Raw genomic sequence first — 25537 nt, forward strand, 5'->3', positions numbered from 1 at the left:
GAGGATGCCCCCCTTGTACTTGTTACAGGCCTAATAAATGACATGGTTCATCAAATATAACAGACAATCTAATTCAAAATGACCATATGTCAAATAGTATAGGACAATAAGTTACTCCAAAATTTTAATGCCACAAAGAATGGTAGACTAGGTAAAATACCATAAGCTGGAGGTAAAGTACTGGCTAGAGTAATATCAAAGCGAGTACTGTGCATGGACATAGAAACTCATATAGTTTCTTATTATTTATGTATTTGATAAATATTTTTGGGTTATTTCTACTGTCTTTGGCAACGAGTCTCTCTATTTCAATCTTTGCGGCCTTTGTCTTTTACAGAACGTATTTTTGCCTCGTCACTATTGTCCTGCTTCAGTAGCTTTACCGCTTTCTTCTTATCGCTTATCACCGCCTTACTTTTTTATTAACCACATTGGTTTCATCCTGTTTCTAGCTTGTTTATTCCCATAAGGTATATATTTTTCACAGGACCTATTTAATAGGCTTTTAAAAATGTCCCATTTAGTTTGTGTATTTTTAATTTTGAGGACGTTGTCCCAGTTTATGCCCTTAAGGCTTGAAAATTTGCATTTCTGAAGTTTGTGTTTTTGTAGGTACTCTACCAAACATCTTGTTAAAGGACACATGAAAATTCATTATGTTATGATCACTATTACCTAGTTGACCCCCAACCTGTACTTTTGATATCCTGTCCGGCCTATTGGTTAAAATTAGGTTGTCTTGAGGGTTCCTGCACCAGTTGTGGAAGGTAATTGCCCTTAATTATTGTCAAAAATCTGTTTCCTTTGTTGGACCCTGCAGGTTTCTGCCTCCCAGTTTATATCAGGGTAGTTAAAGAGGCTCTGTCACCACATTATAAGTGGCCTATCTTGTACATGATGTGATCGGCGATGTAATGTAATTACAGCAGTGTTTTTTATTTAGAAAAACGATCATCTTTGACGGAGTTATGACCTATTTTAGCTTTATGCTAATGAGTTTCTTCATGGACAACTGGGCGTGTTTTACTATATGACCAAGTGGGCGATGTACAGAGGAGTGTATGACGCTGACCAATCAATGACCAATCAGCGTCGTACACTTCTCCCCATTTATTTACACAGCACATAGCGATATAGCTATATCACTATGTGTAGCTACATACACACACACTAACGTCACTCAAGTGTCCTGACAATGAATATACATTACCTCCAGCCAGGACGTGATGTTTATTCAGAATCCTGACACTTCGCTAATACAATCCCGACACTACAGCACAGCAAGCGTAATCTCGTTTGAAATGACAGTTTACAGCGTAATCTCGCGAGATTACGCTTGGTGTGCTGTAGTGTCTGGATTGTGTTAGCAAAGTGTCAGGATTCTGAATAGACATCACGTCCTGGCTGGAGGTAATGTATATTCATTGTCAGGACACTTGAGTGACGTTAGTGTGTGTGTATGTAGCTACACATAGTGATATAGCTATATCGCTATGTGCTGTGTAAATGAATGGGGAGAAGTGTATGACACTGATTGGTCACTGATTGGTCAGCGTCATACACTCCTCTGTACAATGCCCACTTGGCCAAAAAGTAAAACACACCAAGTTGTTCATTACGAAACTCATTAGCATAAAGCTAAAATAGGTCATAACTCCGTCGAAAATGATCGTTTTTCTAAAAACAAAAACCACTGCTGTAATCTACATTACAGCGCCGATCACATCATGTACAATATAGGCCACTTATAATGTGGTGACAGAGCCTCTTTAAAGTAACCCATAATAGTGACTTCATTATGATTTGCTGACTCATCTATTTGCTTTATTAGTTGATTTTCTGCTTCTTCTATTGTATTTGGAAATTTATAACAAATCCCTATAAGTATTTTCTTATTCTTTCTCCCGCCCCTTATTTCCACCCATAGGGACCCATATGATCATTTCCCTCATAGACATCATCACGCAGGATGGGCTTTAGGCAGGATTTTACATATAAGCAACCCCTTTCTTATTAGTACGATCATTTCTAAACAGACTGTAACCCTTCAAATTAACAGCCCAGTCATATCTATCATCCAGCCATATCTCATTTATCCCCACTATTTCATAATCCTCCTCCAGCATTATCAACTCTAATTCCTGTATCTTGCTCTTGAGGCTTTTGACATAAGAATACATACACTTTATAAGTCTATCTGTACCACTTTTCATCTTATTCCTATTAACTGTTCCAACCTATTCCTCTATTACACCCCCATGTTCATTTGTTAGCCCCAGATCACTAGTTACGCTGTCCTCCCCTCCTATACAGTAATTGCTCTCCCAATTCCCTAGTTCATAAGCTCCTCCAACTTTCTAGGAGATAGGGGGATAAAAAATGGAATATCCGAGGGCGAAGCTGTACTGAAAATTGCTTTTATTTGTACAACAACAACAACAATGTGTTTCAAGGCCGTACCGGCCTCTTCGTCAGGTTAGGTACAAGTGTTAGGTCTAACACTTGTACCTAACCTGACGAAGAGGCCGGTACGGCCTTGAAACACATTGTTGTTGTTGTTGTACAAATAAAAGCAATTTTCAGTACAGCTGCGCCCTCGGATATTCCATTTTTTATCCCCCTATCTCCTGGATCTACATAGTGGATTTTTATCAATCTTCGAACCGGAATTTGGGCTGCAACTGTCTCAACCTAAGTATAACTTGGACACGCATCATGGGATGTTATGCTCCTAGCATAACAACATCAGGTCAGCACAATTGACCACCTTTATCCTATTGTTCTCATACTTTACAGGCTCATGCACTATGTGCGCTTTGTTCCCTTTTTCCCTATAGCGCCTCCAACTTTCTAGACATCTTTTCCCCCAACACAGCGGCACCCTCCCCATTTAGGTGCAGCCCATCCCTACCGTAGAGTCTGTAGCCAAAAAAGAAGTTGGCCCAGTTCTCTAAGAACCCAAACCCCTCTGTTACGTCCATGGCCGGGGGTCGTCGTTCTGACTTACCCCATGACGATCCCAGCCATGGACGCCTCTCTTCTCAGCGTGTGCTCCCTCCAGGGAGACGCCGGCACTCTCTTCCGGGTCCTCGGGCTGTGTACCGCAGGGCGCCCGCGCATGCACGGCCTTAAAGGGCCAGTACGCGTCCAGCTGCCTTACATCAATTATCAGCGCAAATGGCTGCTAGACTATAATAAGGGGCCCTGCCCACTGGTTCCTTGCCTGAGCATTGTTGTATACCCTAGTTTGTCTTGCTAATGGTCTCCCAGTGTTTTCCAGTTCCCAGTGTTACCCATTCCTGCTGCCTATACCCTGTATCCCGTGCTATCGTTACCTGCTGTGAAAGTCAAGTCGTGTCTTCCCGCTGGATCCGCGGCGTCACCTGCTGTGAAAGTCAAGTCGTGTCTTCCCACTGGATCCGCGGCGTCACCTGCTGCGAAAGTCAAGTCGTGTCCTCCCGCTGCATCTGCGGCGTCACCTGCTGTGAAAGTCAAGTCGTGTCCCTGCCACTGTCTACATTGCCTCAGGTACCCGTTCAGAACTATAGACATTGTTTTGTACCTTGTTGGCCAGCTGCTACCTCGCTACGCGGTACGGCCCAGTAGGTCCACACCCCGCGACACCCTCCTTCCTGCACCAATTCTTTAGCCACTTGTTCACCTCACTAATCTCCCGCTGTCTCTCTGGTGTGGCACGTAGTACATGTAGTATTTCTGAAAATATTAAGTTTGAGGTCCTTGCCCTGAGCTGTTACCCAAGTCCCTAAAATCACATTTTAGGACCTTCCGCCTACCTCTAACTTCGTCATTTGTGCCAATGTGCGCCATAGATGCTGGGTCTTCACCAGCCCCTAACAATAATCTGTCAACCTGATCTGCAATATTCCGAACCCGAACACCCGGGAGACAACTGTTCGGCATTCCCAGTCTTTGTGACAGATTGCCCTATCTGTTCTCCTAATAATAGAGTCTCTCACTACCACAACCTGTTTAGCGCTCCCATTCCCTCCTTACTGGAACAAACATTCCCCTGGTTGCTAGAGGAGGTGTTTAGCTGCAGCAGTGCTACCCCTGAACTGACATCCCCCTCATTCACCAACTTGGCAAACTTGTTGGGGTGTTCCTGATCAGGACTAGTCTCCCTGACACTCATTCCTCTACCCTGCCTTAGTTAGCTATTACCCAGCCAGCTGCCTCAACAGCCTGAACCTCCATGCTGCCATCCTCTCCTGCATCTGCCCCAGTGAGTGCAGCAAACTCCTCTCCATGTTGTCAGTTGCCCGCAGTGTTGGAAGTTGCTCACTTAGATCCAGAATCTTGGCTTCCAAATGGGAAATTCTCACACACCCTGCACAGCAGTAAAGTCCCTCAGACGGCTGTTCAAGGAGAGCATAAATGGCACAGGCTATACAGTGGGTAGCATTGGCAACAATGGAGTTCATCTGGAAATCTAAAGATCAATATACCGTCGTAGGGAAATTAAAATCAAATACACTAAACACCCCAAGCAACTATTTCTTCTAAAGTGCCTTAACTTAAAGTCACTGAATCTTAAGTCACACTTAAGACATTGCACACTTAAAATCAATGCACACTCCCATGTTCTCACACTTGTTTTAAAAAGTTTTTTGCAACATAGCTGCTCTTTCCAGTAAGGTCTCAATGCAAACCCAATATGTTCAACTATTCAAGAGCAAGGGTACCATAAACTGTTCTTGCAGGGGGGCCCTGTGCTGTCAGTGTCCGCCCCTGGTTCCCACTATATACTATGTGCTCATTTGTTCTATGTACCTTTTATTGTTGTTCCAATAAAATTCCTTACAAACCAACGCATAATTTTGTCTTCGATTTTCCAGAACTGTTAACATTTTCAATGCTTTCTCTCCACCCTGGCTGGTAGTCTCTCCTTTCTCACCCATTTCTAGAGCCTCCTGATAACTTTACCTCCCCGTCCACACCCTCTACCTCTCATTTCTAAACTGTCTCCCTCTATTCCTTTCTCTGTCTTATTGCCGCTCTCCTCAGACAATCATTGAATGCCAGCTCCCACTTTGAACATCCCACCTCATCATACAAACTGACACAGTTATGCTTTTCAAAAACCCGCAGCCAATCTGTTAATCATTACTTATTTACAAACGCCTCTGGGCCTGGAGGGGCTTGTAAGGAGCGTGCACGATACCCCATTCAGCTTCGCTTTTCCCTGCTAGTGAAATAACTTAAATAAATAAAAAAGTGTGGGGAATAGAGAAAATAAATAAAATAAAGGAGAAAAAAAAAAAGGAAAACACTCCCCCGAAGGCAACCTAAACCCATCACTTTCCATTGCACATAAGATGTACTGTAGAACACTAAAGTATTTAATATATATATGGTATAATATACCTACAGGAATGGCCTTTTGTGCAGAGGATGGCTGTCTGGTATCTGGTAATTTGATGTTTTGCTAAAGGCAAAAGCAGTAGAAAAAAAAAGCACCTAGTGTACTGAGCTGTCAGTGGGATTCTCTAGGGCCTGTAGGGTAAAGATGTACCCTAAAGCATCAGAATCTTGACATGGCTTTGAAGCACATGAAAACTGTGTAAATAACTCCCTGGAATTATTATCACTCAAGATCAAAGGAGGGAGAGAGATTTAACAGAGCTAGAAAAGGGGGTGAGCCGATTCGGGCTCGATGAGGCCAGTTAGTGTTTGCAGAGTTTCTTCACTTTTATTATTTTAGCAATTTGGAAACCTGCACTACAGGGAATACAAAAAAATGATCTTTTTTTCTATTGCAAGCACTTTGCCCATTTCTGCTGCAGGGTGACTCAGCTAGTAACCCAGCTTTTAAGACTAGATATGATTTGGATACTCAAAGTTCCAAAAAACATTTTAGATGTCTGACTATACATTTATTTGTACTGCACAGTTTAATCATCCTGTCTTTTCTGACACTATTACTGTGGATCTATCTTTTACCCTCTTTGTTTCGGTGGTGACGTGGCAACTCAATATGTGACCGCTGCAGCCAATCACTGGTTGCAGCGGTCATGTCAGTGGGGTCGACACGTGACCGCTACAGCCACTGATTGGCTGTAGTGGTCACCCGTTGAGAAGACACATTATCGCTGGAGCCGGATAAACAAAGAGGGGCCAGGGAAGTGCGGGCACATGAGCAGCAGGGCATTGGTGAGGTGAATATTACACCTTTTGTTATTTTATACCATTGTCAGCTGTTTGTCAAAGAATTCATGGGGCTGGAAAACCCCTTTAAGAGTATGTATTAGTATTTTTAAAGAGCACTTGTAAGCTATTTCCCTGTCTGTACTAATTCAGTGTCCTAGAGAAGAAGCATCATACTGGACAAGTACTGCTTGTTCATACAGAATGGTGGCACTTATGGCAAAACTACAATAGGCACCACAAATACTGCTGTGGATGGTATTTCTAGAAAAAAAAAAAATGAATATTGGCCAAGTGTAATTAGCTGACTATAAGAATAAAATACAAAACAGAATTTAACAGATTTTCTTTAACTTGTAAATAATTAAGGAACAATTAATTAAGAGTGGATTTAAGGCCTCATGCACACGAACATATTTTTTCCCTCCCGTAAATACTGGCGGAAATACGGTTACTTGGTCACACGTATTCGACCCATATTGCACCAGTATTTACGGACCTGTGCCCGTAAGTACAGGTCCGGTGTCACCCGTATTCCACCCGTATTTAAGGGCCCGTTTTCGCTGCAAAATTGCACTGCACTAATCAGCAGCCCCTTCTCTCTATCAGTGCAGGATAGAGAGAAGGGGCAGCCCTTTCCGAGGTAAAAGTAAAAGAAATTCATACTTACCCTGCCGTTGTCTTGGTGACGCTTCCCTCTCTTGACATCCAGTCCGACCTCCCTGGATTACGCGGCAGTCCATGTGACCGCTGCAGCCAGTGATTGGCCTGTGATTGGTCACATGGGCTGTAACGTCATCCCGGGAGGCCGGACAGGAGGAAGAAGCAGGGAGTTCTGGGTAAGTATGAACGTCTTTTTTTTTACAGCTTTATCTATATTGTGATCGGCAGTCACTGTCCCTGGTGCTGAAAGAGTTACTGCCGATCAGTTAACTCTTTCAGCACCCTGGACAGTGACTATCCCCTGACGTCGCCTAGCAACGCTCCCGTAATTACGGGTGCACACACATAGTCACCCGTAATTACGGGAGCCCCATAGACGTCTATGGGCTGCCCGTGCCGTAATTACGGCCTGAAATAGGACATGTTCTATATTTTTCAACTACCCGGGCACCTTCCCGTAAGCATACGGGGAGGTACCCGTTGCCAATTGAAGTCTATGGGCCCGAGATTACGGGCGTTTTTACGTTCGTGTGTATGGGGCCTTAATGTGATAACTTTTTTTTTTTTTTTACCTATGACAAAACCAAACAAAAAATGACAAAAAGACTCTACTAGCAGATTTACAGCCAAATTACCATAGGGTATTGTTTCAAAATATAGGAAAAATAATACACACCTCCTAATATTAACACTATGGAAACATCAAAAGATACAGGACTACATTTCATTTGTAAAGTGCAGTGGCAATCTATTATTTGCCTGAAGCGAGCATATTTTTATGCTTAAATGCTGGATGTAATAACCATGTGCCACACTGACAAGTTTTGAGACGTCATTTAAATGCAGTATGGCTTATTTGTAAGGAACTCATCACTTCTCTTACTTCCTATCCTGTCGACAGCTCCCAACAAAGTTCTGAATGTCCTAATTACTGCACTGTCACGTCACAGCTACATGGTAGAACTTCAGTAAAACCTCAGACGAACAGCTCGCATGTTATTAGTTTTTCTCTCCCTTCGCCGTCTAAATCAATTAATGAAGATTTGATTTCAATTGACAGCATAAAAGGAAAGGTAATTCTCAGGTATGGCTCAGATTGTACTAATTCATTCAACATAGTCCCAATGAACAGATAGTTGTACTCACAGGCAGTGCTTCAAAGAGAAACTAGCCTAAGGCTAGCATATCATGGGAGCCGGCTGATTGGTTCATGTTATCATTAGTGCCACCGCTTGTTTGCAGCTACACAGGGACAGGATGAGGGGGGAGAGCGCTCCCACTTTAGAGACGACATATTTTTCAAACGCTTTTTCAAATTGTTTTCCATGACAGAAATTGTTTTTTCAGCTCTGTCATTACCTGCTGATATGCTGACAGAATAAATACTCACGCTTTAAAAAGCCATCTAACAACCCTGCAGGTTTTTTTTGGCTTTTTTTTCACCCATTCTCATTTTTTATTTTTTTCCTTCAGCCGCAACATTTATTTCGAAACAGTAAAATAGAGACGAGGGTTTAAACACATACTGACACATTGCCTGCTGCTTTGTGGAAGAAAAAAAACTTTATCCAAGGGTAAAAACAGGCTTTTAAAGACATTCAACTCAGCACAGAGAGTTAAGGTTCTTAGTGTACCGAGAGTGAGCCTAACTCTTCAGCACCATGGACAGCTGTCAGATCTGCCTGAGAAAACATCTACAGTACCTTGGACAGCTCTTTAACTCCTCACTAACATCCAACATGTTTTACATCAAACCACCACTATGTGGCCTTAATATTTTACATTCAGGATCACTATCATATTTGAACACTTAGAGTGGTGTAGCTAGGGGGGCAGGGGTGGCAGTTGTACCCTGGCCTTGGTGTCTAAGGGGACCAAAAGGCCACTTCTCCCTATAAGAAGACACCGGTATTATAAATGCATATGGTAGTTGGGGGCACTGTTGAATATTTTGTATCGGGGCCACGGAGCTTCAAGTTCTTCTTCTGCCATACCATAGTAATAATAATTCCCTGGTCTGCTTATGGGATGTGAGCTAAAGCAATTCACATATCTGTCCCGATCTATGTCTGTTTAGAAATATTACCATTAATACATTAGGACATTGCAAACTATCCTAATTCCAGAGTTCCACTTTAATATAATTTTTGTTCAACTTTGCCAACTGCTAAATCATAGAACACATTACAGCAAATACATCAAGTTTTGGAGGAGACATAAATTACAGTTTTTTTTGGGATCACTTCTGTTGCATTCTTACCTCATGTTGGGTGAAGAATTAGGAGAGTGCCTCATTCCTCCATTCCTTTGCTTTTTTTTAGGTGACAGTGCTGATGGATGCTCATCTTCAACTGCAAACACAGGCAAAGCGGTCAGGCAGGGGAGAGTGAGGAGGACTGTAGACAGAACACAACAAGAAACTAACAGAAGAAGACCAGAGGTGAAAGGAATACAGACAAAACATGTAACGAGTCAGCCACTCACAGCTCCACCACCACTAGCCTACAATGAGAAGGACGGAAGCTGTTAATTGTGAGGACACAAAGCACACCGAGAAAGCAGAAATTGGCCTGAGGGGTCAGGGTGGGTCAGGGTGAGGGTTAAAGCCCGAACATTTACTTGCTGGGAGGACTAAAAAAAAAATACAACATTTAATTCATGCAGGATTCCCTCTTGTAGCTCGTGAACGTATGAAAAGTTGCGCACCCCTAATGTGTTACCGAGTAATCGCTAACCACAAATGCAACACCTAACTTGGTTGGACAAATGAATTACTAGGAGTCACATGGAGTCTTCTGATCTAAGATAAACAGTAAGCCGGTCACAATGTAGCTCCATGTTAAATTGTCAAGGTCAATCCACCTTCTCCCATATTAGTTTAAGATCCTGTCAACTGATAATCCGTTAGATATCAAAGTGTATATAAGAATGGTAAAGACGACTTGATGTTATAGCCTCTCACTCTTCGGCAATGGTTAATTAAATTGAGTTCAACTGCTGACTTCTAACATTGTCATACCTAATCCTCATATTATATTCATCTAGAAATGGAATTCTGAAGAATACGTTTTCTTTTAATAGTGCGACCATGTTATATGTTCCGGTAAATCATATAGGTCAAATACGGCGTCCCCTACCGGGTGACGGACATGGAAGTATGGGGTGAATATTCTGATTATGGATCTATAAGTTGCTAAGTGTGTTTCCCTTTACAGTAACACGTTATTTGCCTTTTCACTCCCCATTAAACAACGTGAATTGTTATCCTACATGCTAATTCTATCCTGGGAAGCCTCCAAACTAATCTTCAATTACCTCCTCCCCTACTGTATTTCTAGACATGTACTGTTAGCTGTTTGTTCTATTAATTAAACCCTCAAGGGGTCTGAAATGTATTGGATTAGCATAGACTTCATTTCAGGGCTCTGCCGAACAATTTAAGGGTCTGTTAACCTGTTAATGGTCTGTGGTTGAAAGAAAGTGGTTGCTGTTAACAAAGAACTGGAACCCAGCAGTAAGCAAGAATTGATCAGTAGCGTGTAAAGGAGAATGGATAAATGAATGCTATATTCCTGGAAAAACATCAACATCAGGTGAACGGTTACACTCAAGTATACAGCAAAAGCTCCTTTTCATAACTGGACCAACTGAATACGCGTGAACATTGCTTTCGATTCAACATGTTTTTTTAAGCAATAGTTGTCAATTACTGTAACCTTATATCTCGTCAATCTCACTTTTATAATAAGGGTTTCCGGTAGTGCATTTCCTTGTGCAACTACTGGATGTACTCACTGGTGGCAATCACTCTCAGATGGAACTTTCCGTGGTTCTGAATAATGGTCTTTGAACGAGACCGGTCAGCTCTCCTGGCATGTTTGCTTTGGTAAACATTTGAATTCCCCATGTACTAACAATTCTGAAAAATATTTTCTTAGAACTGTGCATTGTGCCGCTCCTCTGTTATTCCTCCTGGAAATTTATGAATATATTGAAAACTGGGCATTCCATTATTCCATCAAAAGGGCACATGGGGAATGGCAATGCCAAGTTGTCAACTAATTCATACATTTCCAGGGGGAAAATAAGTATTTCCCAAAACAGACATGACTGGAGAACACAGTTCTGCCCATCAAGTATGGAAATTGACGTTGTTAGCATGTTCTGTAAGATAACATGATGACAATTATTTATTTAAATTTTTTTTATATATAAAAAATTTTTTTAGGCAGGCTGAGAATCACCAAGCATATCGATCAAAGAGAAAAAGGGGAACACCGCACACACCGAATCACATAGTTGCCGGTCAATATTAGGAAAGCAAGTGCCAAATTATACCTACAGATCATGCCCCAGATCATATTATGTATGTTTGAGAGAAAAAAGCAAACTTTGAAGAAAAAAAAGGCTCCTATCTACGGGCGCTCAAGTGTGAATAGATTGTTTCTTCCACAAAATCGTCAGTAATGAAGCAACGATTTTATTTGAATTACAGATAAAATAATAAATGGACTGTGCTGCAAAGCGTTTCGACCACGCACTGTGGTCTTCGTCAGGCATATGTAATTCAAATAAAATCGTTGCTTCATTACTGACGATTTAGTGGAAGAAACAATCTATTCACACTTGAGTGCCCGTGGATAGGAGACTTTTTTTTCTTCAAAGTTTGCTTTATTCCAAAACCACGAGGAAGAAGATTCCTGAGATGAATCCACTCGATGCGGTTACGGCTCCAGAGGCAAGCACAGTGTGACTAAGCCCGAAAGGGTAAAATTACCTTCAAGCTACAAAGTTAAGTTGTGCTAGCGACACTGCACAACTTACCAAGGTGAGCTCTATTCTATTTGCTACCTACTGCATCTCTTTGATCTCAACGTTATCACCTTAGAGGAGCGCCGTTCTCTTTCTTTTTTTCTATCTTTGTACGAGTATGTTTGAGAGAGGTATACCTTTAATATTGTTTTTTTTACTGGATTCCAGAAATAACTAAAAATAAACGGGTAAAGAAGAACATCATATTTAAGGAGTTTTACCACTGCAAAATATGGGAGATAAATACCCAAGTTTAAAAGGTATTTCAGGCAATCTGTGGCACTAGTATACATATATATATATATATATATATATATATATATATATATATATATATATATATATATACACAAATACAGTATGCACTGTGCCATCAACTTTGTGCTATTCTCTGCTGTTTTCTTCTGATTTTCCCACTAGGTGGCGTTGCAGAGGAGAGTAGTCAGTCCGGCCACTATGTATAGCACTTATGTAATGTTGTTTAACATTATTTACACTGTAATGTTGTGGCCCCGTTTACAGGCAACATGGCGGTTGGTTTGCAGGTTCCTAAATTTACTAGGCACTGGGAGGTACGGCTCGTGTGTAATTTTGACTGTGTTTTGCCCCTTCATAACAGCTGACTTCAAACATTGTCATACATAATCCTGATATTATATTCATCTAAAAATGGAATTCTGAAGAATACATTTTCTTTTAATGGCTCGTCCACACGCTCCGGAAATGCCGCGTTTTCTCCGTCCGACATTCGGCCGGAAAAAACGCAGCAGAGTACAGTAGCAGCATAGTGGATGAGATTTAACAAATCTCATCCACATGCTGCGTAAGATTTCCGAGCCAAAATTGACCCGCGGTGCGTAATTTTGGAGTGACATGTGATGTAGAGAATTGTTGAAGCCGCGGAGGAGTTTGGAGCGCTGTTGAGAAAGTTGCTGGAAACTACGGCGCTGATCATTGATCCTGTGGTAAAGGTCCTGAAGAGCGATCTGTGGTTGGTAGACAGGAGTCTCCCCATTGTGTATGTGCCCATCATGTGTGAGCAGTGGTGGGTGAGGGCATGAACCTGCCCACAAACAGCAAGTGAGCAGCCCTTTTATTTGTGGTCTACTAGGCCTAATTCCCAGACCAACCATTTTATCAGGCAGGGAGGACCCTTGTCCCTATCTGCAACAGTGTTCAGCAAGCCAACCATCATCACCTGCCTGAGCCAAGTCACACTGCGCCTCCAACATTGGGAAGATCTGAGTAAATGTGTGGCAGCACTGGTCTGAAAATAATAGTTTGAGCTCGCAACTACAGTAGTGTTTAAAAAAATAGCAGTTCAACATCATTAACCTGATAAATCAATGTTTTTGGATGAAGTGATATTTCTACATAGCAAATAGTTGACTTGTAAGTCTAGTAGAGTATTAGAAAAAAAACAGAGCCAACAATTAGGACATGCGTGTCGCTCATTCTAAGTAATTGAATCATTAATTGAAAGGGGCTTGTTCAAAATAATAGCAGTGAGGAGTTCAATTGGTGAAGTCATTCGTTCTGTGGAATAACAGGTGTCAATTTTGACCCTTATGTAAGGTAGGAGGGTGGCAAATGTGGCACATGTTGGTTATAGGGCATTTCCTTCTGAAATACTGGGGAAAATGGGTCGTTCCAAACATTGTTCTGATGAAAAATGTATTTCGGTTAAAAAGTTGATTGGAGACGGAAAAACATATAGAGAAGTGCAGCAAATTATAGGCTGCTCAAATTATCTCAAATGCCTTGAAGTGGCAACCAAAACCTGAAAGACGCGGAAGGAAGCGGGAACTAGTGCTCGAATGGATCGGAGATTAGCCAAAATTGCAAAGGCTCAGACAATGATCACCTCCAAAAAATTCTAAGAATTAGTGAAGTTACCAGTGAGTTCTGCTACAATCAGAAAACGATTAAGTGAAGTCAAGTTAAGAGCAAGCAAAGAGACACAGAGAGACCCTTGGTAGTTGGCGGGCGAAAATGTAATAACTAACAACGTAAGTTACGAGCAAGAACTCCCCGCAAAGTCCCGTTGTTAAAGAAAAAACATGTCCTGAATAGGTTGAAATTTGCCAAAGAACACATTGACTGGCCCAAAGAGAAATGGTGCAACATTTTGTGGACTGATGAAAGCAGAATTGTTCTTTTTGGGTCTAGTGGCCGCAGACAGTATGTCAGACGACCCCCGAGCACTGGATACAAGCCACAGGACACTGTGAGGACAGTAAAGCAAGGTGCTGCAAAAATCATGATATGGAAATGTTTCTCATACCATGGTGTTGGGCCTATTTATCGCATACAAGGGATCATGGATTAGTTTGAATATATCAAAATTCTTGAGGAGATCACGTTGCCCTATGCCGAAAAAGAAATGCCCTTGAAATGGGTGTTTCAACACGACAATGACCCAAACACACCAGTAAGTGAACAACATCTTGGTTACAGACAAACAGGATTGAGGTAATGGAGTGGCAGCCCCATCCCCCGACCTCAATCCCATAGAGAACTTGTGGGGTGACATCAAAAATGCAGAACTGTGGAATGTCGTCCAATCTTCCTGGACTGGAATAAATACCTGTTCAGAGGGGCCAGAGGTTGGTTGACTCCAGATGTCAAGCAGTTCTCAGAAACAATGGTTATGCCACTAAATATTAGTTCAGTAACGTGAAATCGGGAACATTTTCTCAGTTTATACATTACATTTTCGAGTTTTTAAAGAAAATGCTGGCACTGCTATTTTTTTGAACAGCCTATATTCCTTTTTCTTTACTTTCTGTAAAGAATTAACACAAACTGGATAAATGTGGTTGTTCTGATTTGGAATTGAATGTGTAGTATTTCCAGTGCATTAGCATTTAGGCAAATAAAAATTGTTATAATGAGTTTGTTCTTTTTTAAACTCACTGCTATTTTTTTTAACACTACTTTATATCATCACCTCCCTTCGTGCCATCTTACCCGTGACATCTCTTGCAGGAGGCTGTATACAACCTAGGACACATCTTATACCACAATAGTAAGTAATGGCATATTGCTAGGATATGCCATCACTTACTGATCAGTGGGGGTTTGACTGCCAGGACCTCACTATCTTTAGAATTGTGTGTTTCCCTGCACAGTAAGGCTCTCAGCCACCCAATGTGCAGGGAACTTAGCACAGCCCCATTCATAACCTTATCGAACAGAATGATATGACATATACTAGTTATGTGCCATAACATTCTAAGAGTGAATACCCCATTAAATAAAAGTCAGGGTCGTCACAAAACATTTTGAAGTCCCCCTAAGCCCTGGAGATGAACGCAAAGGTGATCTGGTCCATCTCACACATGTTGTTTTTTTTCTTTTTTAATCCTTGATGGTATGTTCACACGGCCTATTTTCAGCCGTTTTTCGGGCCGTAAATCCCCGAAAAACGGCCGAAAAATCGGAAGCAGAACGCCTTCGAACATCTGCCCATTGATTTCAATGGGAAAAACGCTGTTCTGTTCCGATGGGCCGTTTTTTTACGTGGCCGTTTTGAAAAATGGCCTCGTAAAAAAACAGCCATGAAAAAGAAGTGCAGGTCACTTCTTGGGACGTTTTTCATTGACTCTTTAGAAAACAGCTCCAAAAACGTCCGTAAAAAACGCAGGGAAAATCGCGAGTGGCTTAAAAAACATCTGAAAATCAGGAGCTGTAATCAGCTCCGTATTTTCAGACGTTTTTGAATTTGTGTGTGAACATAGCCTGACATAACAAAGTTTTCTAAAAACAAGGACATCATGTGCTGCTTGATAAACAAATTCTTAAACAGTAACTGCACTTCCAGCAAACTTTTGATATGTTATAGAAACATATTAAAAGTTTGAATCTGTGAGTCAGCTGAGCGTTTCTGCACTCTTTGTTTCAGTGATGGTGGGGGGCAGGGCGTAACTAGGAAAGACTGGGCCCCATAGCAAACTTTTGACTGGGGCCCCCCTCCGCTGGGTATCACACAACCCCCCCTTGTAGATAGTGCCTCCCTATAGATTCCACCACACAGCACCCCCTATAGATAGAACCATACACAGCCTCCTGTAGATAGCGCCATACACAGCCCCCTGTAGATAATGCCTTACAGCCCCCCTGTAGATAACGTCTTACAGCCCCAAATCCCCACTGTAGATAACGCCATACAGCCCCCCTGTAGATAACGCCATACAGCCCCCCCTGTAGATAACGCCATACAGCCCCCCTGTAGATAACGTCTTACAGCCCCAAATTCCCCCTGTAGATAACGCCATACAGCCCCCCTGTAGATAACGCCATACAGACACCCCCTGTAGATAACGCCAGAGTCCCCCCTGTAGATAACGCCATACAGACCCCCTGTAGATAACGCCATACAGCCCCCCCTGTAGATAATGCCATACAGCCCACCTGTAGATAACGTCTTACAGCCCCAAATCCCCCCTGTAGATAATGCCATACAGCCCACCTGTAGATAACGTCTTACAGCCCCAAATCCCCCCTGTAGATAACGCCATACAGCCCCCTGTAGATAAAGCCATACAGACCCCCCTGTAGATAACGTCAAAGTCGGGTAGGGGAAGTATGGAACAGGCTCACGGAGTGAAGCCGCACCATACGATGAAGGTGTCCGCTGTAAAAACTAAAATTTAAAAAAATATTAAAAGTAAAAAAAACAAACTTTTCCCATTTTCCCCCTAGAGCATAGTAAAAAATTAAATAAATAAACATAATTGGTATCGCTGCGTCCGTAAAAGTCTGAACTATTACAATATATCATTATTTAACCCGCACGGTGAACGCCGTAAAAGAAAAAAATTTAACCGCCAGAATCTCTATTTTTTGGTCACCTCATCTCCTACAAACAATGAAATAAAAAGTGATCAAAATGTTGCATGTACCCCAAAATGGTATCATTAAAAACTACAGCTTTTCCCGCAAAAAATAAACCCTCATATCACTTAATCGACGGAAAAATAAAAAAGTTACGGCTCCCGGAATTTGGCGACACAAAATAAATTTTATTTTTTACACTTAGGTTTTTACTTGTAAAAGTAGTAAAATATAGAAAAAAATTCTATAAATATTTGGTATCGCCGTAATCGTATTGACCCACAGAATAGAGTTAACATTATGTTTTAATTGCACAGTGAATTCCGTAAAAACGAAGCGCAAAAAAAATGGAGGAATCGCTGTTTTTTTTAAATTTTCTACCCCACAATTAATTTTTTTCCCGTTTCCTAGTACATTATATGGCACAATAAATGGTGCTATGAAAAACTACAACTCGTCCCGCAAAAATCAAGCCCTCATAGGACTATATCGACGGAAAAATAAAAAAGTTATGGCTTTTGGAAGGTGGGGAGGAAAAAACGAAAATGAAAATCTGAAAAATGGCTGCGGCGGGAAGGGGTTAAGTAACAGATACTGACGAAAAAAGAAAATGATCCTAGTTACATACTTCTCCTATACAGCCACAAATTAGTGAGTACTGGTTATATGCATTGTCGATCCAAACATTATAGTAAATGTCATTTCTATCCAACCTCGACCAATGAATTCATAAAATGGATAGAGAAATACACGTAAACTTCACAAATATATGTAATTACAAGAAAGCAAGACGATTCCTACAACATACGCATGTAGCCATCTTTATCTTGACTGTGATAACTTGCTGCAGCGTGATATCACACAACAAAAGCCATTGAAAAGTCATAGAAAGTCAAGATAAAGGATCTTGTCACTGTATTTAATGTGTTAAAAGTCAAGATAAAGACGGCTGTAATTATGAGTTATTGCATTATCTTGCATTGTCAGGTACATTCAACTCTAAAATCCAAACCTGTCCTTTTTCCTCTGAGTATGTATCTCATCTTAAAGCAAATGACCACCTTTTAACACCACATCAATTATAGGTCCAAAATTCTGTTTATAATTTTTTTAATCTATCTTTCTAGTGGCTGAAGATTAATTTTTTTCAGATACTGAGCTCCATATCCCTGTATAGACCTACAGTTACATGATAGAATTCTGGCTAACTGCAGCTTCCACTAGGGGGAGCTTTTTTGTATAATGTTTATACATTAAACTCAATAATAAAACAGTATACAATAAACTCCCTCTAGTGGTGGCTGCATATGAACAGAAATTTATCTAAATTTTTATACACGGGTTTGGAAGCATTGTAACAAAAAAATACTGCGCTTTCACCACTCTAAAGATCTATCAAGAAATGAATCAGTACAGAATTTAGCATCCATTTAGACTAATAAAAACAGATTGGTGTCAAAAGTGGATGTTCGCTTTGAATTTAGAATTTGACGATTTTGCTTCTATATAGTTTTATTTTTTAAAATGTATATTTAGGGCTTAGAAGGGGATTTGTCTATATGTGTTTTCCTTAGGGCCTGTTCACAGCACCGTTCTATTCATTGGTTCCGTTCAACCTTTTTCGTCAGAGGAACCGATGAACGGAAAACTGAACGGAAACTATAGCTTCTGTTTGCATTACCATTGATTTCAATGGTAATGCTTCCGTTTCAGTTTTTTTCAGCTTGTTTGTGAAAAGTTTTTTTAAGGAAACAATAGCGTAGTTGACTACTCTATTGCTTCCGTGAAAAAAAACCAGCAACTTTACGTTTCCGAAAGGTTAAACATAACCAATGAACGGTACCTGAACCTCGGATGTCAACCGGCCCTTGTAAAGGAAGACTGAAAGCACTTGAATGTCTTCCGGTTCGGTGGTGCTAGCAAAATGTTAAGATTGTTAGTCACAACAGCTGAAAAATGCCACACGTTTTAATAAACATTATCAGTAGTCATAATACTCCTCTTGGAATGACGTCATCTCTGTTGTGGCATTACATCAATGCTCCATGATAAGTTACGTCATTGCTTCGGCTTTGTGACTACCCCAATGAATGGTCATACAAACTAGGTATGAAAATTCTGAATGTTTGTTTCAAGTTAACAACATAACGGAGACTTAAAGAGGACCTGTCTCCACTCCCGGCATACGTCTATTTTAGTAAATACTTATACTACATGAAATTGCAATTATAAAACAGATTTTCTTAGAACTCGGCGTTATGCCGTTCCTCTCTTATTCCTTCTAGAATAGTATAAATAAATTGACAATTGGCTATTACCATTTCCTTTGACAAAGGGGTGTGTCCCTACACAGTCAGTACTGATTGGACGTTGTCAGTCCGTGTAGTTATACACCCCAAACTGGTAATACATAGTTGTCAATTTATTTAAAAAAAAAGTTACGAGGATTAACAGAGGAACAGAGCAATACAGAGTTCTAACAGAAGTTGTTCATGGGAAATAATAAATGAATAGAAATGTCAGCTCACCCTCCCAGGTGCACGAAGAAGACATTGATCTCCACGCTATAGGAACAGCATTCAAGAGGAAAAGATCAGCACTCCTTGTGGAATTTGGAAAACAAATCTTCTTTATTTATTTAGATAGCCAGCGGAAGGCTGAACAGTTTAAAGTGACGCGTTTCTAGCTCACAAGAGCCATTACTCATAGCATCTATAGTATCTATGAGTAATGGCTCTTGTGAGCTAGAAACGCGTCAGAGAGGACGGACATCTTATGTATTGTGTCTTCCGCTGGCTATCTAAATAAATAAAGAAGATTTATTTTCCAAATTCCACAAGGAGTGCTGATCTTTTCCTCTTGAATGCTGTTCCTGGGAAATACAATTATTTACTTAAACACACATGTCAAGAGAGGTGACAGGTCCTCTTTAATGGAGAATATTTATGAAATCTGATACAGTGAGAAAAAGTGAGAAATATTGAGTTTAGATACCGTAAAACCGTGAAATGTAAATGAGAATGGCAATTAAACCTCTAGTTGTTCCATCTTATAATGCCACATTAAAGGATATCATTTCAACAGGAGTACCAGTAGATCACACAAATGTCATTTTTTGTTATAACAATCTGGATCTACATACATAGCTCTCGATTGAACACAGGTTGCTTAGGGTGATAACGATATTTCCCTGGCAGGCTCAGTGCCCGCTGCAACCTGAGATTGGTAGAGTTTCCTGTATCTGAGGAGCCCAGTAACTGCAGGTGCAGCAGAGGGGGATCACTTGGTAAAAAAAGGCTTCCTTTGCGATTATTTACAAGAGGAATAGGATCTTGTTGCTCCAGGCTGAGTTTAGAGCCGGGCATAGAGTTGGATGTGGCATTCTGGGGAACAAATGACATTCTGTGGACACTTAATCTAGCTTCTTTCTTTGTGGCTGAAGAGGGAGAGACAAAAAATATTACAATTAGCAGAATAACGGGAAAACAAGACAGGGCCTATTAAAATTGAAATTAATTTTTTGAAATTATAGTTTTCTTCTACAAGTTAACAGAAGGACAACATGGATCTCAGGTCTAGATACAAGACAAGGAAGACTTGCATTACAATAATTCCATTAAGGATACATCAGTGATTTTCTCATTAGATTAATCACATCAGTAAGCAGAGACATTTAACAAAATTTTATGTAATTGATCTAATGAAAGTGATCACCAAATTTATTTATTTATTTTTCGTTTGATTTCTACATCAAATCACCTAGCATGGCAATAAATATTAAAATAAAACTAATCACACAATTAATTTAAGGTCACGAAATTTAAAGTTGCATTTATTTTCAAACAAGCCATAAAGAGGCTGCCTGATTTAAAAAAAAAAAAAACCTTTTCAAATACTCTATTATGGAATTCTAGGTTAGCAAAAAGAGTCTCTTGTTCAGTATCCAGAACGGAGAGAAGCTATAGAGAGCGTTCTGGAGGACCCAGCATGTTCACACATTACACAAATAGCCTATGGGTTTTAATGAAAATTGTGCAATACTTTGTTTCTCCTGTGATGGTGCTGCAGGGAAACTGAACAATTGCTGCTGGTTTCCTGCATGAATTACAGCTGATTGCTGGGGTTCTGAGTAGACTTTTAACAAAAGACTTCTAACAAAAAGGTATTGTCCTTTCAGGATATTTAGAAAGTTTCAAGCAATGTGTAACTCTGTTGTAGCTAAAACGGAAATAGTTTCTAAGAGCAGGAAATGTGTGCAGTCATTGGTAACAGTTACATTACCATAAAGGTGTACATTTTCTTTACAACCAACAGATTTAAAATGAACTGCCATGTCTCTATAGTGCGAACAAGACAATAAACACAAATGTCTAGTAGGGTTGTGGAAAAACTTGAAGTGGAGTAAACCACCCACTGTCTTTTGACGGCGGGCGGTGCGGGTCCTCAGTCTACAGCAAAGTCTTTTGGCGTTGCTGTAGAAAAGGCTTCTAAAGCTCCAGTGAGCGCTCATTCTCTAAGCAGGAGCTGTAACTAACATTTTCTGAACTCAGAGGAGACTGCTGAATACAGCTGGAATCAGAAAAAAAACTCTGACCCCAGCGGTTTAACCCTTTGATCCCTGTATATTCACAGGGGGCTACAATCTTCGCTTTCCGGTGATGCTACTACTGGGGGTACACTCTGCAGTCAGACCTGGGGACCTAGAAAGAACCCCAGGGCTGTCTGTTCAGTTTGCCTGCTGTTAGGTCACACTTAATGTTACCCTAACATCAGCCGGTGTCATAGTGACACAGTATAATGTATTAGCATACAGGAGTATCTAATACATGATAAGTAAAAAATAAAGTTGTAAAAAAGTTATCCTTTCATGGGATTTAAAAAAATACAATATATAAAAAAGTCCAAAAAAATTAAAAAAATTTCAGCATAAAATATATTTTATTGTCCATACATTACATAGAAACAAAAAACCTACACATATTATTTATCTACACGAATGTAATAACCTGAAGAATTAATTAAACAAGTTATTTAGCTTGAAACGTGAACAAGATAAAAAAATAAACCAAAAAACAATGCCGAAAATAAATGACACAACTTTCACAGTAAGTTTTTTGTACTCACAAATTGCACAGGAAAAAAAAAATAATTTCTTACCACATATAAAAAATGGCCTCATACGGCCACGTCAATGAAAAAAATAAAAGTTATGGCTGCTGAAAGGAAGAGAGGCCAAAACGAAAAAAAATTAGCTAGTCATTGATGAGTTTTTAGGCCGGGTCATTAAGGGGTTAATAGTCGTTCCTGTCACATTTTACTGTATACAGATATATTTGAATCTTTTAAGTCTTAGGTCAGATTCCATACGAGAGTAAAGAAGAAATCTTTCACTGAACAGAAAGAAAAGAAAAATCTCAATAAACTGAACCTAAAACTCTTATGCACGGAAACCAAAAAGATTTCGTTGACTTCCTCTTGTGACAAAAGGGTTAATATGGGACTTGCTAAGAAAATTCAGCTTCAACCTTTGTGCTGTTAGCTCTGAGCCATCCAAGGATGCTTATTGCAGCCGTCAGCTGCCGCAAAGACTTAAAACCCGGCACGATAACTCCTAGTCTCATCTGCCCCTTGTCAAACCCAGGAAGCCGGGTTAGGAGGAGACTCAGTGTGGCAGCTTCACTGTGGAATTGGAAGAGCCCAGACGGCCCCTGTCTCTCCGTTTCTGGGCAAAGCAAGTGATGGCTCCTTAATGCATTCTTTATCCAAGGTATTTTCCCTATTACTTTGCTTTCTTTACAATCCCTTACCAGGTCAAGTAAGCCCAGAAGAGAAGACATTAAAGGGACTGTCATGACTACAGCTGATGGCAATGGTGCATTTTAATAGTATTAGGGAATATTATTATCATTTTATTACATCGAAATACAAAAAAACCTGAAAAACAAATACTAAAAAGGAAATTTCTTGCCACTAGGAGAACTGTATGAAGAATGATGAGTATATGGGCAGATAAAACAATACATACAAAACGACATATAGATGGCAACCCAGATGAACGGCTCAGTGCAAGGTCAAATAACAGGTAAGCAGCCGCATTACAAATCCTTTCTAATTCTAAGTGAACTCCTTCAAAACTCTAGCACTGTACTTTAAGTGTTTTCCATTAAGTCAGGTGATAAGAATGGCGTCATTGATTTTGTACATTGCTTTGCTTTCCTATGCGCCATACACATCTGTCCTTGTCAGTCACAAGTCGACCATCTCTCTCTGTCTCATCTAATCCCTACGTCTCAGCCGGCGCTGTCTGCTAGATTAAGATCAACCATTGCTCCGAGTTCTTCTGTCTTGCTCTCCTTGGTCTTGATTAGCCTCTTGTATATATCACTGGGTAATTCTACGCCTATCACTAGTAATCTCTATCAATATATACATATATATATCTCTCTTTCCCAGTACATCCATCTGTCTCTCCCCGATATTCACCTCTCCTGGTCCATCAGCTTGCTATCTAACTCGGGGACTGTTTTTTTCTCTAGGTTCTCCACCTATCTCCTGTCTGTCAGAGCCGTTTTCCTCATCTCCATTTCACTTCCAGGCTCTGCACCTACCTATTAGTATATGTTGGTAGAGCCATCAATCTCCAGCTTGCTTTTTCCCTGTACTTTTCTCATGAGCCGTTTCCTACAGGGATTAAAGGACCTGAAGCTCAGTTCACTGTACCCGTGCGCTGCCAGTCTTATTCAATCTCCTACCAAACGCCATGCATCATTTGTAATGGGGCAGGGTTGGTACAACAGCAAGCTGCTTCTATCTGTAACCTAAATACTCTGCCCTTCGTATCATCATTTTATGTTCAGAAAACCTACTTCTAGATTGTTTTGGGTGAAATAATATAGCACAAGTTGGGCATCCGAGCCTTATGAAACATAAAAAGTGTTTTTTTTCCGTCAGAATAGGTAGTAAAGATATGGCATGCAATACACAACTTTACTCCAAAGAGAAACCTATGGTGATCCATAAGATCTAAAAGATTGAGTGCCGCCCATAATAACCCAAATAGGGGATGGAACAAATTTAAAACAAAAATGATTAAGGTAAAATCAATACATAATATTTAATCTCATGCCTCGTTCTGGCTCCCGTAGGAATGCATTGAGAGCCTGAGTTCCGGTTTTCTCAAAAGCGCAGTGATTCCAGACCAGGTCAGAATGAAGATCATGTGGGTGGCGATCACGTGATGCACTGATCGGTAAGTATTTCTGCACCCAGCGCCCCACCAATGTCCAAATGGAAGGGGAAATAAAATCAAAAAAGTGGAGCGCTCCTTTAAGAACAAAACTCCTGGCATAGAGATTTCTGAGCAATATTCGGAGGAACCTTGACATATAGAAATCCACGTGGAACATTCTGATTCACTGCTGTTCACTTGTCTCAAAGACCCATTAGGGTAATATAACATGAACAATTAAAACATAATCTGAAAGCTTAATAGGGCAATGATACAAAGTCATTAATAAAGTCTTGGAACCCGCGATTGTAAAATATACAAATGCTTTGATTCTCTATTCTTCATTTTATGTCAGTGTTTTAGCAATATATACACAAAGCTCTTAAATGGTGGCATTTTATTTCCTTCCAAATTAAATAAGAGGCTTCTTGCGAGCTGGGATGCCCCTGTTAAGCATTTATATGCCATTGTATCAGTTTGGCCAATTATTGCTATGTACTTAATATTAAGCAATTTGTAGTTACACTAATTGTATCATAGTGAAAGATCATATACATAACTACTAGAGGTTATATCTGGTTATATCTATGGTATACACAGATAACAGCAAATTAATTAAGTTTTCCAGGATATTACATTCATGCCTATACTTGGGGTAGGCCATCACTATAATTGCTGGGAGTTGCAGGGGTCAGACTCCCCACAATCAGCAGAATATGGGGGCAGGGCCGGTGTCAGAACCTGGCAAACCCGGGCAAGTGCCGGGGCCCACCACTCTTCGGGGGGGCCACTTTGCCGCTGGGTGCTGACACTGACGTCATGGCTTCTCCAAGAGTGGAATCCCTGGCCAGAGTGTTGGCGACGAGATTCTGCTCCAAATGGGTGTTCCTGTCTAGGAGTGGCTGCTACGGAGCCTGTGGCATGAGGGGGCCCATGCTGCTCGCTCTCACGGACCCACCATGCCCAGTGGCCCCGCTAGCTACAGTGGTAGCAACGCCACATCGATAGTATCTGCATCCTTAGGACGCAGATACTATTGAATGCTATGGCAGAACAGGGAGGTATCTCCCTACTTTGACATTTACTAGGCTGCAGACTCCCAGGCAGTAGTAACGCTCTGCCCGGGACTATGGCTCTGGGTTTGCCCCTGACATCACATCAGGGAGGGGGGATGTGTGGCACTACCTGGGAGGGGGTCTGTGTGGCACTACCTGGGAGGGGGTCTGTGTGGCACTATCTGGGATGGGGGCTGTGTGGCACAGTGGGCACTAAATTTATGGTGGTACAAACTGGGGGCCTAACTTCTTTATGGGGGCACAAAGTGAAGTTTTCTGCCATTTTAATGCCGCCGTGAGTTCCCCCGCAAAGGGGCCCACTTAGTCTGTGTTGCACAAGGGTCCAGTATATAGGGCTGAGCGTGGTTGAGCAGAAGTACCAGGCACAGACTCACTTTTACGGATGTCACTGTGCCTGATATTGCAGTGAAGGGGCCATGGCGCTGTAACGAGCGCTCCTACCCCTTTGGCGTTGATAGACAATTTTTATTACAAATGTAATAATCTTCAGCTCATTTTAAATAGGAAGGTGGGTTGAAATGTTTAAAGAGTCACTGTCATTTAAACACATTTTCCATAAATGAACAGTACAAGTGAAGAGAAGGATTTTTGCAATTTATCTTATTACAGAAAAGTTCCCCTTTCTCCACTTATCAGACAATTTTTCCCCCTCCTCTGCCCCCTATAACTTATACTTGACTGCTAAAATCCATCTTTAGAGAGGCAGAGATGAGAAGGATTTTCAGCTTCACTGAGAGCTGCTGCCCATAGAAGTCTA

At 40.9% G+C, this 25537-nt stretch overlaps 1 protein-coding gene across 16 annotated transcripts in view; it reads right to left on the reverse strand.

Moving 5' to 3' along the window:
• Window positions 1-25537, reverse strand: part of KCNMA1 (potassium calcium-activated channel subfamily M alpha 1) — a 437859-nt gene that overhangs the window by 53506 nt on the left and 358816 nt on the right. For 9 of the 16 annotated variants that reach the window (XM_075841793.1, XM_075841786.1, XM_075841791.1 and 6 more), the window contains one exon: window positions 9089-9179. In XM_075841793.1, coding sequence (XP_075697908.1) covers window positions 9089-9179 — 91 coding nt within the window. Of the gene's footprint in view, window positions 1-9088; window positions 9225-25537 lie in introns of all 16 variants that reach the window. The other 7 variants (XM_075841780.1, XM_075841781.1, XM_075841784.1 and 4 more) reach the window with 1 other exon arrangement.

The sequence above is a fragment of the Rhinoderma darwinii genome, chromosome 11, assembly GCF_050947455.1.
Source record: "Rhinoderma darwinii isolate aRhiDar2 chromosome 11, aRhiDar2.hap1, whole genome shotgun sequence".
Lineage (NCBI taxonomy): Eukaryota > Metazoa > Chordata > Amphibia > Anura > Rhinodermatidae > Rhinoderma > Rhinoderma darwinii.